This window comes from Molothrus aeneus, chromosome 1 (assembly GCF_037042795.1).
Source record: "Molothrus aeneus isolate 106 chromosome 1, BPBGC_Maene_1.0, whole genome shotgun sequence".
Lineage (NCBI taxonomy): Eukaryota > Metazoa > Chordata > Aves > Passeriformes > Icteridae > Molothrus > Molothrus aeneus.
The window spans coordinates 130,967,834-130,983,681 of record NC_089646.1 but is presented as its reverse complement, the minus strand read 5'-3'; the positions used below and the strand labels follow the sequence as shown (position 1 = coordinate 130,983,681).

Here is a 15,848-nt window from a genome sequence, read left to right as displayed (position 1 = left end):
TGGGAGTGTTGATCTGCTGGATGGTAAGAAGGCTCTGCAGAGGAATCTGGACAGGCCGGATCGATGGGCTGAGGCCAATTTTAAGAGGTTCAGTGAGACTGAGTGCTGGGTCCTGCACTTGGGTCACAGCAACCCCATGCCACACGTTTAGGGCGCAGTGTCTGGAAAGCTGCCCAGCAGAAAAGGAGCTGAGAGTGCTGGCTGACAGCAACTGAGCATGAGCCAATGTGTGCCCAGGTGGCCGAGAAGGCTGAGGGCATCCTGGCCTGGATCAGAAATAGCTTGGTCAGTAGGACCACAAAAGTGACTGTCACTTGTACTCAGCACTGGTGAGGCTGCACCTCAAATCCTGTGTTCAGCACTGGGCCCCTCACTACAAGAAGGACATTGAGGTGCTGGAGCACGTCCAGAGAAAAGCAATGGAGCTGGTGAAGGGGCTGGAGTACAAGTCCTGTGTTCCTGAGGGAACTGAGGGTGTTTAGCTTGGAAAAAAACGAGGCTCAGGGGTCACTTTATCGCTCTCTACAATCACCTTTAAGGCGGGTGTAGCCAGGCTAGGGGGGGGGGGGGGGGGCGGCCCTTTCTAGGAAAGCAGTGACAGGACGAGAGGACATCACTTCAAGCTGCGCCGGGGTAGCTTCACTTTGGAGGAGGAATTTTTTCACGGAAAGGGTGGCCAGACATTGGAATGGGCTGCCCACCCCTGGAGGTGTCTAAGAAAAGACAAGAAGTGGCACTTAGTGCCAAGGTCTGGTTGACAGGGTGGTGTTCGGTCATAGGTTGGATTTGATGACCTCAGATTCCAACCCCTCGGCTTCGGCCGCTCCCGCCCCGTTCGCTGCCTGCCACGTCGAGCTCGCTGCCTTCCCCGCCGGCACCGCCCTTGGCTGGGCCGTGCCGGGCCGGGCGCGCCGGGGAGGAGGAGGAGGAGGCGGGAGGCTGAGGAGGCGGCGGGAGGCGCGGCCCCCGCCCCGCGCGCGGCGCTGATGGCGCTGATGGCGGTGATGGCGCTGATGGCGCTGATGGCGCGCTGCGGCGGGCGCGCGGCGGGGCGGTGACGTTGCGCGCGAGGCGGAGGGCGGGGAGGAGGAAGAGGAGGAGACCCGGGCGGCCCCGAGGCTGAGGCAGCCGCGTCCAGCGGAGGCTCCGCTCCGCTCCCGTCCCGTCCCGTCCTACCCCCACCCCCGGTGCCTCCGGTTCGGGCGGGCCGGCGCGGCTCTCCCGAGGCCGCGATGCGCTCGGCCTGAGCGCGCCTTCGCCGCCCCGCTCGGTTCGGGCCTCTGCGAGGTCGGGGACCGCGATGGCTGCGGGAAGCTGGCAGGAGGTGGCGGCCGGGTGGGCTGAGGAGGCGGCGGCCCGGGTGCGGGACGCCTTGTCGGGCGGGCTGGGGTTGCTGCGTGCCGAACTGGGCCTCGAATTGGGCCTCGATCCGCAGGCGCTGCCCACCTGGCTCGCCCTGGCGGTCCCGGCCGCGCTCGGGTTCGTGTTGCTGGGGCTGCTGCTGGCCGCGGCCTGCGGGGGCGGCCTCCGCAAGAAGCCGGCGCGGAGTGCGGCCGTGAGGAAGGGTGACGAGGCGGTCGGCGCGGGCCTGACGGCCGGCGGGGGCCAGGGCAAGTCGGCGGGCCCGGTCCCCGGGCAGCTGAACCTCAAAGGCGATGAGCAGAAGAAGCGAAACAGGAAGAAGCTGCCGGAGAAAGCGGCGCGGGTAAGAGGGGTGTGAGGGCCGGGAGGGCAGCGGGGGTGGAAGGCGAGCTGACAGCGGCGGCACCGGGCGGGCTGTGGCACCCGGCCGGGTCCCTGTGGGGAGGCGAGGGGGTCGCGTTTGGCGAGTGGCCCGAGCCCGGCTGCCGCTCCCCGGGCCCTGTCGCGGTGGGAAGGATCCGGGTGCCGTAGAGGTTTCCCCGAGCCACCGTGCGATATTTGCCTGTGAAGGGAAGTGTGGGGGTCCTGTCTGCTCTGGAGCCGTCTCAGATCGTCTGGGTTACTTTGTTACTTTGAAAACCTGGAGGAGCAGCGCTGCCACAAGTAAACTGCACGTTAATAGCCCTGGGTGATGAGGAAAAGGCTGGCTTTTTGGAAGCGTTTTATTGTAAACAAAAATCGTACGAAAGCTGCTATTACTATTGTTATTCACTGAATAATAGGGTTAGCAACCAGTTGTGGAGTCCTTAGCGTGGCTTAGAATTTCAAGCCAGGAGTTGTAGTCTAGGCAGATAAAGACTATTGGAAGCAGCATTCTAAGCCCTATGAATGCTGTGACGATTCAAACTTGAGTAAGGTTTTTGCTTTCTATTTTCAATGGAACACGTTAGTGTCAATGTTGCTGTGAGCGTGCCTCAGTAGGAATGTGTCTGATTTAGTTATTACTGTAAGGATCATCTCCTTTAATAAGGAAATCTGTGTCTTAGCAGCCCCTTAAAAAGAGATCATTCCTGTAGTTTATATTTTTTAAATTCTTAATATGTGTGGGAGCCTTCCAGCTTTTACCGTGTGCATCCATCCACTTAAGAGAAAATTAGTAGAATGCAGAAATTGTCAACTGTCCTTTTAAAGCTTACAGTTGTCACAGTTTGGGGGCTTGAAGGGGATTGCTTCTATAGCTTTTATATTGTTAGGATGTTTGTAATCCTATTTATGTCCAAATAGATTATAGGAATGAAAGTGTAACAGATGTCCCCTGCCTATTACAACTGTGTCGTATAATTATATCTTGCTCTATAAAATCGGAATTGTTTCCCTAATGATGAGAGAAAGGAGAAACATTAGGTTTGTATCTTCACTCGAGTCTGTGCAGCATTAAGATTTGAGAAGTTTGGGAAACTTTTTAATGAGAGTGTAAGGCTAGAACATCTTAAACAGGAAAAAAAAAAAAAGGTCTGCATATGTCACCAACCTGTCTCTTAACACTGAACTACTGAAGTTGTTTCTGGAAGTTGCAAGAGACTGAATGCTGAGCACCAAGAAGAGGAAACATGATTCAGAATCTTTCCAGTGTAGCTAGGTTCTCCATTTTGGAGAAGGCATGCTAAAGATGTAATTTTTTTCCCATCTTGAGAAGCAGATACTCCAGGGTCATATAAATATGTTATGCTTTCTTGACAACAAAGACTAACCCTAGAAATGAAATCAAGTTTGCTTCATTTATTTTGTTGAAACTCTAGTATGAAAACAAATAACAAACTCTTGCAAGTCATTGCTGAAGACATTAAAAAATGCTTCCTCAGAAGATTGAGTGAATAGGTAGATATCTCTCTTGACTTGACAGTGCATTGTAGTATACAGATTCATAAAAATAAAGTTTAGTAATTTTATATAAAAAATAACTGACTTTTTTTAATGTAAATAATTGTACTCCATTGAGCTTAGTTTACGTAGGCATAGAATAAAGTTAAGGCGATGTAGGAGCAAATCTTTTTGTAATCAAAAGAGCAAAGTAGTTTTTAAGCTGTCATTCTGTATCATTAAGATTTTAACAGTTATTTTTATAGTACTTTGTATTCATTATTTCCATGGTGAGATGGAAAAAATCCTACCTTCTTCCAAAAGGAAATGCACAAACTGAATCATTAACTGAAGTGCAAATAAGTTTATACCAGTGACAAAGTTTAATAGGCCTGCCTTGTGCTCATTTTCCAAGATAAGTTTAGAGAGACCAATATTAGCATGTCTCAGTGTTTTCTGACTTATATATGAAAAATTCTTAAAATAGCCTTGGAAACTTAAAGGTGCAACAAAAATTCTTACAGATTGCTGCCTGGCAAATTTCATCGTGTGGCTTGTGTGCTGTGATGCTAATACTGAGGGCTGGGAGGGGAAAAGAGTAAGCCTATTACCAGTAGATTTACTACAGGCTTGCTATGCCAGGGTCTAGATTTCCATTGCAGGCGATTCAGAAAGCTTAGAGCAACTGGTCTGTGGCTTTAAGAACACACTACAGATGTCTAATTAAAAGCTGTAGGGTTAATTTAATACCGAATTCCTGAGCTCACTGTATGGCAGGTGATGTGTAACACTCATCAGTCAGGATCAGAGGTGTTCCTCACTGTAGCTTTTCTGAGGAAGAGTATTAATTGTTTTTTTCCTTGCATGTGGCTTTATTCAGTACCTGTATAAGTAGGGTACAACTTACCCTTAGTAAAACAGGTTTCTTTGAATAACACTCTGTTGACTGAATACAGTAGTACCTATGAGATTTTGTTTATTTACTTGCTGTGAACAGACTGTGAAAAAAACGGAGCTGAAACTGTTTAGCATTCATTAAGATGAAAGTTTACAGGGCCAGTTCTGGCATTCAGGCTGCTTGGAGCAAGGTATCATGGTGTCTTTACATCAGATTCTGTGCAGTAAACCTGAAGCTGCTTTTTTCTTTTTTCATTTTTATTTTAACTCCTGGAAGAGGCAAAAGTCTTTGGCCTCATTAAGAATTTTTTTTTCTGTTCATAAAACTTGATAGTTAATTTTGATTCTTTCGCCTTCTGAATAATTACTGTGCCTCTCCCACTTCAGCAGAAAAAAAGTGAAGCTGTTCTTACATGGTTTCTGTGCAATCTGCCAAACACCACAGAAACTTGAGAGTAGCCATCTTCTGTGCTCTGCAACCACTTTAGGAAGCCATTCACACCATCCATTTGTAGATGTGGAAAACACCAAATTGACATTGTACTTTCCATTGTTTATGCACCTGGGGAATAAATGCTACACATTCTAGTAAAAGTATTTGCATTCATTTGAGGAAGTTTCATATTTGAACTTTCTGGGCTATGGCTGTTTATTGCTTATTTGCACTTAGATTTTGTAAAGACTTTATACTTTCAGGTGATACTCAGGTGTTGGTTTGTGTGTATGTTAGTGGTCAAATGGCAAAAGTAGGGCTGTAGGATTCTTCAGGCCTCATAGAGAAAATTGCTTAGTTTCTTTCTGAACAGAAGCTTGCAGAAAACATTGGTTACCAGATTCTTTCATTAGCCAAGATATTCTAAGCAGAGGTATCTTTCTAATGTGTAACTGAGGACTTTGGCTAATACAGCATTGTAAGATTGAGGTGATAACAATTTCATTAATACTGTTTGAAGCATGAAACTGAGTTATCCTTTGCACTACCATATTTAAAGAGTACTTTTTGTTTGTTTTGAAAGTCTGAGCAAAACCTTTTCTACATTTGGTATATCTTAACACCCTCAAATGAAGTGTGTGTGGAAAAAGGTTTATTTAAGTATTGGAATTTTAAGGTCCTTAGGCAAGAAAAGCATTCAGTAATCAATGCTGTTACTGACAGCATTACTTCTGCCTTGTTGCATCTTGCCTGGCAGCTTTAAGATGAGGGGAGAAAAGATGGCAAATAATAAATTGCACAATTTTGAGTTAATTAATTTTGCCAGTGGCTGTTTAATTTATTACCCGTAAAGTTTTAAACTTTGGGCTGTGGTTGTCTTTTTAAAATTAAACATTTCTGAATACTGTAGAAAAACTTTCTTGTTTCTTGCTTCTGTTGCTTTCCTTGGTATATCCAAAAAATGGTCACATGGATTTTGGTTAAAAATCTATGATTCATCTATGGGCAGAAAATAAATGTGGAAAGCTTCCACTGAAAAGGAGGGTATTACAATTAAGGGATGTATTTCTCCCAGATGTATCAAAGTCCAAGTTTTCTAACATGTTTCTAAAGATTGTTGTTTACATGATCAGATGATCAGACAGCATTTTGAACAGTCATGTGGATGAATTTTTCCAGAGGGTTTTTAATAGATATGAATTCATTTATTAGTTCAGAGAAAGAGCTGAAGTTCTTTTAAACTAAAAAATAAAGCTTCTATTTATTGAATAGTTGGAAGGGATTAATAAAGTACTTTTCAATTTAAGGTACATATGTAATAGCTAAGAAGCAAGGTACAGAATTTAAAAAGTTAGTTGGCTGTAAAATTTTTGGTACACACCCAATAGAAGATGCACCAAATATGTTATCTAACTTTAATTCTAAGCAGTCCCTGGAGAAAATAGAGAGGCACAAGAACTGAGTTTTGACAATGAGTTATTTTCAAGATTAAATATCAGTTCTTTGGTACCTCTGTGGAATATACAAATAAGGTGGACTTGGTTTAGAAGAACTTTTAGAGAGAGTTCCTAGACCAGACTTATAAAATATACTTTGTTTTCAGAATGCTGAGGGAAATGCACTGCATGTGAGATATGAGAAGTCTAGTTTAAAGCTGGTTGTTGGAGAAGAGAGGTTAGGTGACCTGATCTTTCAATTTCTATTTATAGTTACTTTGAAGAAGTTGGCATGCTTGCTAACTACAGTTAGCAATACTATGTTATGCACTAGTGAAATCATGCCGGGGTGGTTTGTAGGCATAATACAATGTGGCAAGACTTAAATGCCTCTAACAGTTAAATTGAGGATCAGATCTAATATTTGAAGGAATAGGCCATGCTAAGTTGTGATACGGCTTTTGTTTTACTTGAAAGCAATTAGCTTTGTGTGATGCAGAGTTATAACAGCTTTTGGGTTTTTAATAGCAAAAAAAAAAAAAAACTAAAGGTAATAGAGCTTGAAATTTATTTTGAGAGAATTGCTGGAATTAAAGCAGTTTGAAGTAGCTATTTATGCTTATTTAATTTTCAGTCATTCATTTATCTGAGTCATTCTGAATGTGAACCAGTGACATTTGTGTGGACTCTTCCAATTACTATTCTTAACAATTGTTTTCCATGCAGTGAAATTAATGGCTGACTGTAGTATAATATTTTCATCTTTTTTGCAGTTAAGCAGAGTAACTTCAGTCATAGCCTTTTGTTAGAAGTAAATGATTTCTAAATTACTACATTTCTGTAAGGGGAATATGTAGGCTAAGTTGTCATACTTTTGACATGCTTTTGCTGTCAAAAGTAATGTAAAGGCCCCCTTTAATGATTGTCCAGAGTTTTAATTTTATATGTTGCATAATACATACTAATTTTCTTTCCTTAATTGTGTGAGGGGGAAATGGTAGACTAAGGTAACATCTGTAATCAAGTCTGTCTGAAAAGAACAATGGGCTACCATGCTTAGTCATGCTTCATGTGTGATTTCTAATTTCTGTTCTACTATGAAGTTTAACTTATGAAGGAAGTGAGCTGGGAGGGATATGCATAGAGAGAAATTGCAGATGTTTGGTCAATGTAGAAATTGCTTTTAAAAATTTGTCCTCTTGCTGAACTGCTACAAAGTGGTAATTGTGTTACTTTAATTAGATAATTTATGGCACGTACAACTGTAGCTGTTCTGGATCAGTTTTCAGAACAGCTACAGGTAATTTCAAAAGCTGGTAAATTTCTGAAATTTACCTTTTGCTATGAAATTCCTGGATTGAATAGGAGTGAGATGAAATTATAAGACCTGTTCTCTTTCCTTTTTCGTTTCTGTGTTTGGTAAATACAGAATTGTAGTAGAACCTTTGAACAGCAATCCACAATTTGGTCTGTTCTATTCAATAATCTTACAAGCATTTTTCCGTCAACAATTGCATTTCAGTAATATTGTAATTTGAGCTTTGTTTCATCTGCTTTCTCTAATTTTTTTATTATTTATGCTTTTTCTTTACACAGCCTAATGGAAGGTCTTTCCTTGATGTATCTGAAGATGAAGTAATACAAACTGTCCATAAAGACAATATAAAGCAGCCTGTGGACACAGAAAAGAAGAATGAAAAGGTTAGTTATGGATACACAGCAAAAATGTTGAAGTTTGATTTATAATATTTCAATATCTAAAAACTGGTTTTGGTTTGAAATCCTGTTACATATATGAATGAAGAGGCAGGCTTCTTACTGTGAAGAGTACTAATCTAATTTGGAGTTGAAAAGAGCTAAAGTAGTATTTTCTTAACTTCTGAGACATGCCTTATCACAGAATGTTTGTCAAGGAAACCCCACTCCCAGCCCCCCACTAAACACTGGTATCTGTGTTCATCATGTGACAGTGTTAAGCCTACAGAAATAAAGTTTGTTTCATCTTGATGGCTTCATGGGGATGCAGCATAATGATAGTATTGTTAAATGCCTTGTAAATGGTCTACCAGTTGGGGGACTACTATTCAAAGGATTTAGACCGTGTGCCTGCTTATTTCTTTTGCCAGATGTATCCATTACTGATTAGAGTTCTTGATTTTTGATGATAAATGTGGGCTTTGAAGTCTGGTGTGGGCTTTTTTGTTACGCAAATTAAACAGCTACATTAAAATATATTTTAAAGCATCCATCTGCAATTTCTAATCTAAAAGGTAACCTTACTACTGGCAGTGTTATTTTTTGAACTGTGAGGACTAATCTTTTTTTATTATATATGCTGTTATTTATGGGCAACATGGATATGTTGGCTTGGGCCTTTGATAATTTTTTTTGCTTGGTTCTTTTGCTAACACTGTGCATGAAGTTTTCCCACTGTCATTATTTTCTGATTTATTTTCTTCAATAAAATGCTTTTGTTGTAACTATACTGAGGAAAAATAAAAGGTTGTGTATAAACAGTCAGAAACACTTTGCTGTGAGGGTGGTGATACACTGGAACAAGTTGCCCGGGGAGGTTGTGGATGCCTCATCCCTGGAAGTGTTCAAGGCCAGGCTGGACAGGGCTTTGGGCAACTTGGTCTAGTGAAAGGTGTCCCTGCCCATGGCTGGGGTTGGAACTAGATACCTTTAAGGTCCCTTCCAATCCAAGCTTTAATAAATACACTTGCTTACCCTCCAATAACTTCTTTTGTGGTTAGTATTTTGGCTAAAAGACTGTATCCTTTTAGTTTGCTGTAGGACTTTAAATGTTTTTGCAATTTGCAAATTGAGTGACTTTTCTGTGAAATAGGTTTGCCTTAAAGTTCTATGCTGTGTGGCTCTTCCTCTTCTCCATGTTTTGCATATCAGATTGACTTTGGCTTTTTTTTTTTCCCCCCCCAAGAACATGCCACAGCTTGAACCTGAATTTGCAGGTTTTCAAGTAGATTAAGTGTTTAAATCCTAAACTCAACTTCATGTTAAAATTGCAAACATAGTGACCTGAATTTTAAAATGTGAAGCTGAAACTAGGAAATGAGTACCACTAAATGGATGTGATGATTATTCAAATTGTGGTTTCATATCACTTTGGGGGATTCTGGGCAAAAAAAATGATTGAGTCAGGAGTAAATTGTTACCCTTCAATTAAAAGCATACTTAAGAACTTCCTTTGAACTACAGGTAACTGTACAGGCTTCTGATTATTTGGTAAGGCTTCTCAGGGCATCTGTAACATTTATAACATTACAAACCTGCTGAGGTTGTAGGGGGTCCTGTGTGTCTTTGTGTACCATCTTTGGGATGGATGGTGTAAGACACAATGGCTGTGATTGAAGTTGTATGTGCAAGTGGGTACATATATGAATGCATATAACCTATGTGTTAATAATTACGTGTTCACTGAAAATCACACATTCTTTGTGTTTCTGTATTTCTTGGCTGCCTCAGGATTGTGAATTTCATGTGTGTTTTTCTGCTTTATGGGAGGGGAAGCTTTGGGTAGTGTCTGGAGTCTGGCTGTTCAGTGTTTATTATTCTGCAATTAGTGACTTACCACAGTGCAGGGTTTTTTTTTAGTGTTTAGTGTAAGGGACTGTTCCCTAAGAAATAACTCTGTGGATGAGGTTGTGGGAAGTTAAAATGTCATCATCCGTTCTGTTTGCAAGCACATAACTGCTTTGTCTTGAATAGTAGAAATGATTACTCAGCTAGAGATCAAGAAGAAAGGTTTATTTTTCTATTGTTCTTGCATGGGGCACAATGCATCCTAAAGACTTAAAAAAATTTGGCAGGCCTGCAGTATTCCTCATGTGCTCTTTGGCTGTTGGCAGAGCCAACACTGGCATCTTTGTGTGTTGCAGAAGGTGACACTCTGAATGCATAGACTTCTGCAGAATGGCTAGCTTGCTCTGGCTTTAGCATCTCTTGCTGTTTCTTTCCATCAGTTTGGTACTGAGATAGCAACTGGTACAGTACAAAGTTTAGCAGGTGATGGGTTGATTGGATAAAAAAGGATAGTTCTGGTTTTTCAGAACAAGGTAACACTGTTTAGGAAAGTAAACACGTTTTCAAGATTTGCATTCTTGATCTTTTTTAAAACAGTTTGTTAATCACAAATTTCTTTTTCAGCTGTTAAATTTCAATGTTTTCCTGAAAAGTATAAAATTTGATGTCAATAATTCCATAGGAGCTAGTTATTTAAGGAAACTGAAGTTACAATTTGGAAGAGTAGTCATCTTGAACTGTTGTCTGGGAGTCTTCTGAAGTAATTTCAGGTGTTCTCTTAATGCGAAAGGACAGTTGGGTAGTTATGGCTTTGTGGATAGAAACTTTAGGGTCTCAAGTTCCAGTCTCAGTGTAGCTGCAAATGGGAGACAAAGGTACAAACTTAGTCTGTTTGTGATTTTCTCTGTTTGAGCTTGAAGAGGCAATTTATAACTAATTTTATTGCTAATTCTCACTTGCCTTTTTAATTCTTTCATTAGAAGTTGCCCTAGAAAATAATTTGACTTGTTCATATTTTTAGAACCAATTCTTCTCAGGTTTCTTTTGAAACCAGCCCTTCTCTTTTGGAGGCTTTTCAGAAGTTAGTTGGCTGGTATGTGGGCAAAGGTAGTCTGCTGAGCAAATGAAAATTCAGCTTGGGTGCATGTGTAGTTTGGGTCCCAATGTACATTAAACCATGAGCTAACTGTTCAGATCAGTTCCCTAAATGTTGTAGGTGTGGTGATGCAGGATTGCATATAAGCAGTGAGTTTTTTATCATCTCTGCTGCACTAACAAGCTATACTGCTCTCAGCACCTGTATTGAAGCTACAGATTACTCTGGGACTTCATAAGGCATGTGAACTGCATGCCATTGTGGGGCCCATAGAATATCAATTCTGAATTCTAGAGAGATTGTTAGACACTTCATGGACATTTAAGACAAGAAAACCAAATTGTGGAAACTCAGGTATACAGCTGGCAATTACTAGTCTGACTCTGGCAGATGTATTCCAGAAAGATGTCCAGCATTCTTGAAATATTTCAGAGACAGTGAATAAGCGAATAGTTCCCCTTGTAACATTTGAGTGGAAAAACATACTTCTTTTTAAAGTCTTGTTGTTTTTCATTCATGTTTATCTGGTAGTTCTTATACCTTTCTTCACTAGGTTGAAAAGCTTTTCAGTACAGAAGGTAGTCAAGTCAATTTGCTCCAAGGCTTTCTGCAATATATTTTCTCCCAATATCTTGGGTTTTTTTTCTTCAATACTATATTTTCAACACTCTATATTGCTACCTGTTGCACCGAAACTATTTGCAGAAGCAGTCATGTCTGTTCCTATTTGTTTAGCTTAGCTCTTACATCCAAGAAGCCATAATTGATGAAACCTTGAGGAAAAAAGAGTTTGGAATGTATGGGCTCTAATCACAGCTTGTGTTTTGAAGTAATTTCCAAGCTGGACTTTTTTACTTTTTTTTTAAAGGAGTTGCTGGCATTGTTTATTTCTTCATGTGTAACTTTATACTTCTGCACAAAACAAATTTTGACAGTGTGGCATCTGCCTGCTAAACAGCTCATTACTCTTGTGTGACTGTGATGCTGCCAGCATAGCTGCTTCTGCCTGGCTTTGTATTCTGCAGCATAAGTAATGTTCCCCCCACCTGCCAATTCTGTGCTGCCTAAGTCTTTCATAGAGAGTTGTTCTGGAGAATCTGTTTTAAATTTATTCCTGTATTTTAGGAGGAGAGGGAGTTCTGAATCACTATACCAAGTGATCAGTAAGTAATCATTAAGAAAATGTTTTCTTTTTATTCTAGTCAAAGAAAAAAAAGAAATCAAAGGGAGATTCCAAAACAGTTCAGGATACGTCTCGTCTGGATGGAAAGGAAGTTGATGAAGGTACTGAACACAAACATAACACCAAGTGCAAACATTATGGCTCAAATGCTGTTTAAGATTTACTCATGTTTGGTTCATAAAGAAACACAAGAAACTCATAACTCCGTAGTCACATATTATATATGGAAATAGGATTTTTGAAACAACAGTATTTAGTAACTTCCAACTGATTTTTAAAGTAATCTTATAAAAACTGAGAAACTATGGATAGTAAGGTGTTCATGCTATTCATGTTTTACTCTGTGAAGCCAAGTATTATCACAGAAAAACTTACCTTTGATCATTTGTGTTTTCAGTCTAAGGTTGAAGCTGACTGGTTAAAATGCTCTCAGACTTCTGTTTGATATGATAGAAGCTAAAAGTCTTTTCTTCCTCTCTGGCTTAGTGATGTTTTCGTTTGGGTGATGTTTTAGGAGCCTGGGAAACAAAAATCAGTAACAGAGAGAAGCGTCAGCAGCGTAAACGAGACAAGGTGCTGACCGATGGTGGCTCAGGAGACTCAAATCTCCAGGGAATAGAAAACACGGTTACTGTATCCATTGAACAGCTGATGCCTACACCATCACTTCCAGTTGGTCTCAGAAAAAATAAAGGTATGATGCTTGATAGGTCTGTGAATGTGTCCCAGAAAGATAACTTTAATTGAATGCTTAAATAGTGACTCTGTTTTGGATGTATGTTAGGTATATTTGGAGGTGAAACTCTTGAGGAAATTATTTCAAGCTGTGTAAAAGTACTTTCTCATTGTGCAAAACTCCCCCTTTTCTAGCCATATTTTTGGGGAAGCTCAAGAGTGTTTTAGAGCAAGTGTCTAAGGCACTGGCCTCCATCCACACTGTTGTGCTGTTATTGTTTCACAGCTGCGTAGGCCTGTCCTTGTTCCTTCACTTGTGCTCTGTGACTCTGCCCTTTGTTTTCAAAAAATTCAAAGGCATTCTCAGCACTGCTGCAGGCAGCACCAACTCCTTAACTTTTTGAGTGCTTCCTTGTGGGAAGATTATGCCCCTGAAGTTCTCTTAAAATATCACTCATTGCTTAACATGTAGGTATTTTTTTCCAACACAGATTTAGTAGCATCATGTACTAAAGCTGTTCATAATGGTAAGGCACATATGGCTGAGATTTACTAGTCAATTACTGTAGCTGAGGATTCAGTAGATAGAGCTGCTGCAATAAAGATTACATGGACTGGTTTAGAGCATGTATAGGCACAGGAATCCCTGTTTGAGTAAAACTGAGAAATAGATGCTTTAATTGAAAGAAACTTGATGTTCTAGCAAAGTGGCAAAAAGACTGAGCTGAACAACTGTCTGGTACCTTGAAACAATTCATTGAAATTGGTATGCCTCACCCTCCTGTTTCAATGACACTCATTTGCACCTTGACTGAGTGCATCATTGTTGCCTTGAGGACTAGACCAGTTGTTTCCTGTTGTCTTTTTTTTTCCCCTCAGTTTACACAGAGTTTCAAGAAATGGTAGTTCCAACTGCCTGGATGCACTGTTACTAACCGTAACTACTGTAACCTCTCTAGTGAGAATCCTTTATGTACTTTTTTGTATCTTGTGTATCACCTTGAGAATTTAGCTGTATCTAGTGTTTTTATGGTGAGGTAGATGTTAGAAATAGGTACCGGTCTGAAATACTTAGAGCCACTCTTTGCTTGTAAATAACAACCTTGTTTTAGATTTATGCTCTTTGTTCATTGGGAAAGTAGTTTAAGTTCTTTGGAATCTGCAGTTATTTGTATATGGGTCTCAAGTCACTTTGAGAGCATTCTGCCTGCAGCATAAACACAAATAATAAAAAATAGAGCATTTTAATTTTATCCTTAAGTTTTCTCGAAGTGTCTGAATTTACTGTAAGGTACTAATCTATTATTTTCTTAAAATATTAGTAATGGATTGTCAGAAGATTTTTACAGGCGTTATTTTTTTAAAAAGCTTAATCTAGCTTTGTTTCCTCTTAATCAGGTGATTCACTTTTGAATGCACAGATTAACAGTTCTAAACCTGCAAAGGGGGAGTCATCAATTCCACAAGGTAAAAAGTTTTTATTATTGGTCATCCTAAGTAACTAGAGGAGTATTTTACAGAAGTGAAAACAGCAACTGTCTCTGCAGGATTTTGAGTTACTAACCTGGAACGTTACTGTACATCTGGCTCTTTTAGCTATGCAAATATTATACTTCTAAATTCCAGTTATTTCTTAACAGAGTTGAAAACAGTCTCTGTTACATGTAGAAATACAATTCAGTATTTTGAATTTTCAGGTAGATTACCTATTATAAAAATCTTTATGTACAGAACAATAACGTTTATTTTTAAGCTCTGCTGAAAAATTCTTTATGCTAGCTTTACTTATTTGTGTTAATGAACTATTTTGTCAAAGAAACCCTGGTATAGATAACTGCAGAGAGCTCACAAGTCCTGATTATTGTTTACACTTGTTTCAGGTTGAATATACAAGTTACTCAGTTCTTTACATTCTCCTTTTGAGATGCATAAATACATTCATTTTGAAAGTTCTTATAAATACATGTTTATAAAAAGAACATACTTGACGTATATCATACACAAAACTTAAAATATTTGACTAGTAAATCTTAACAGTTTTCTAATAACAGATGCTGCTATAATAATACTTGAAATGAATTAGTTTGACAATATGAAATCAAGATGGTTGTTACTTACATATAGCCAACATTAGCTGAGTTGCTTTAATCAAAAATAACTAGTATAAATAAGCAAGTCAAAAATGAGTTACTAACAGCACTCAGATGCAGAAAGTGAATCCCTTTCTGCTTGTTTTTGAGAGCTTTTACTTCACACACGAACTTCCTATACCATGGCACAGAAGGAGTGTGCTGTATTCTTCAGAGATGCCTAATGGGAGGACAGGAGAAAATAACCAAGTTTCAGTAAGGGGAAGGTCATGGGGAAAAAAGCTTTTCATGAGATAGTTCAAAGCATCTCTGGACAATCAGCCTTTATGGTTTCCAGAACTTCAATAATGTAGTATAATTTTGAAGTTAGCTGTGCATTGAACAAAAGGTGGGACTAGGTGACTGAGAGATCCTTTTCAATCTTCAGTTTTCTGTGATTCAGTGAGAACTGGCTGGTAATTTAGAATTTGAAGTTTTTGACAAAAGACAACTATAATAAAGAGGAAAAAAAAGAGTAAAACAGAGAAGAATCAACCTCCTTCTTCAGGACCTCAGCTGCTTTTTTGCAAAGTTGCAAAAAGGTTTTTCTAGCAACTGCAGTTTGGTTTCTGCCTCTTCAGTATTCTTTTGTTGCCTTTCCCTAAGATTTCATATTATGCTAGGAGGATGTTGACTCACAGGAGCAATGCTAGTGCTGTAGACAAAGGGCAGTGGTTTTTGTACAGCAATGGTGACCTTACAGATGTCTGTGTTTGGAATTGATTTGTCTGAGAAAATCTAGGCATATCTCACTTAAGTCATTCTATGTCAGTGAGGCCAGCTTGAATTGGGCATGTTGATGCTGCCTGAGTTACAAGTTCATTTGACAGATAAAATGTTTGGTCTGTATTTTTTGTTGGCATATGATACTGACTTGTGCATAAGGGTTTGGCTTACTGTTTAAGTGTTACACTTGTAATATGCAAATATTTCTTAATTGCTTGAGAAAGAACAGTTTTTCTGGTTTTTCCACTGCATATATAAAAAGAGGGGATTTATATAAAAAGAGAAAGGTTTGTGATATATAGTAAGGGAGGCTGGATGCACTAGCCCTTATATTTAATAGGGACATAAATTTTAAAAACTTCTATTATGATCTTTGTCTCAGTTTACTGCTGACTTCTCAAAGAATACATTAAACTTGCAGTGGATAGTAATTTCTCATGAGGGTAACACATAACAGAGATTCTTGCAGTGTTGTGGTCTTTTACCTTAGTGAAACATAAAATATGTT

The 15,848-nt window shown here is 39.7% G+C and overlaps 1 protein-coding gene across 2 annotated transcripts in view; it reads left to right on the top strand.

Moving 5' to 3' along the window:
* Nucleotides 1-1,096: 1,096 nt before the first annotated feature.
* The window catches only part of MTDH (metadherin), a 34,683-nt gene continuing 19,931 nt past the window's right edge, over nucleotides 1,097-15,848 (top strand). The window contains exons 1-5 of one of the 2 annotated variants that reach the window (XM_066565085.1): nucleotides 1,097-1,705; nucleotides 7,585-7,689; nucleotides 11,830-11,911; nucleotides 12,325-12,504; nucleotides 13,884-13,952. In XM_066565085.1, the coding sequence (XP_066421182.1) occupies nucleotides 1,301-1,705; nucleotides 7,585-7,689; nucleotides 11,830-11,911; nucleotides 12,325-12,504; nucleotides 13,884-13,952 (841 nt within the window). In that variant the 5' untranslated portion in view covers nucleotides 1,097-1,300. The remainder of the gene's footprint in view (nucleotides 1,706-7,584; nucleotides 7,690-11,829; nucleotides 11,912-12,324; nucleotides 12,505-13,883; nucleotides 13,953-15,848) is intronic. The other variant, XM_066565075.1, reaches the window with a different exon arrangement.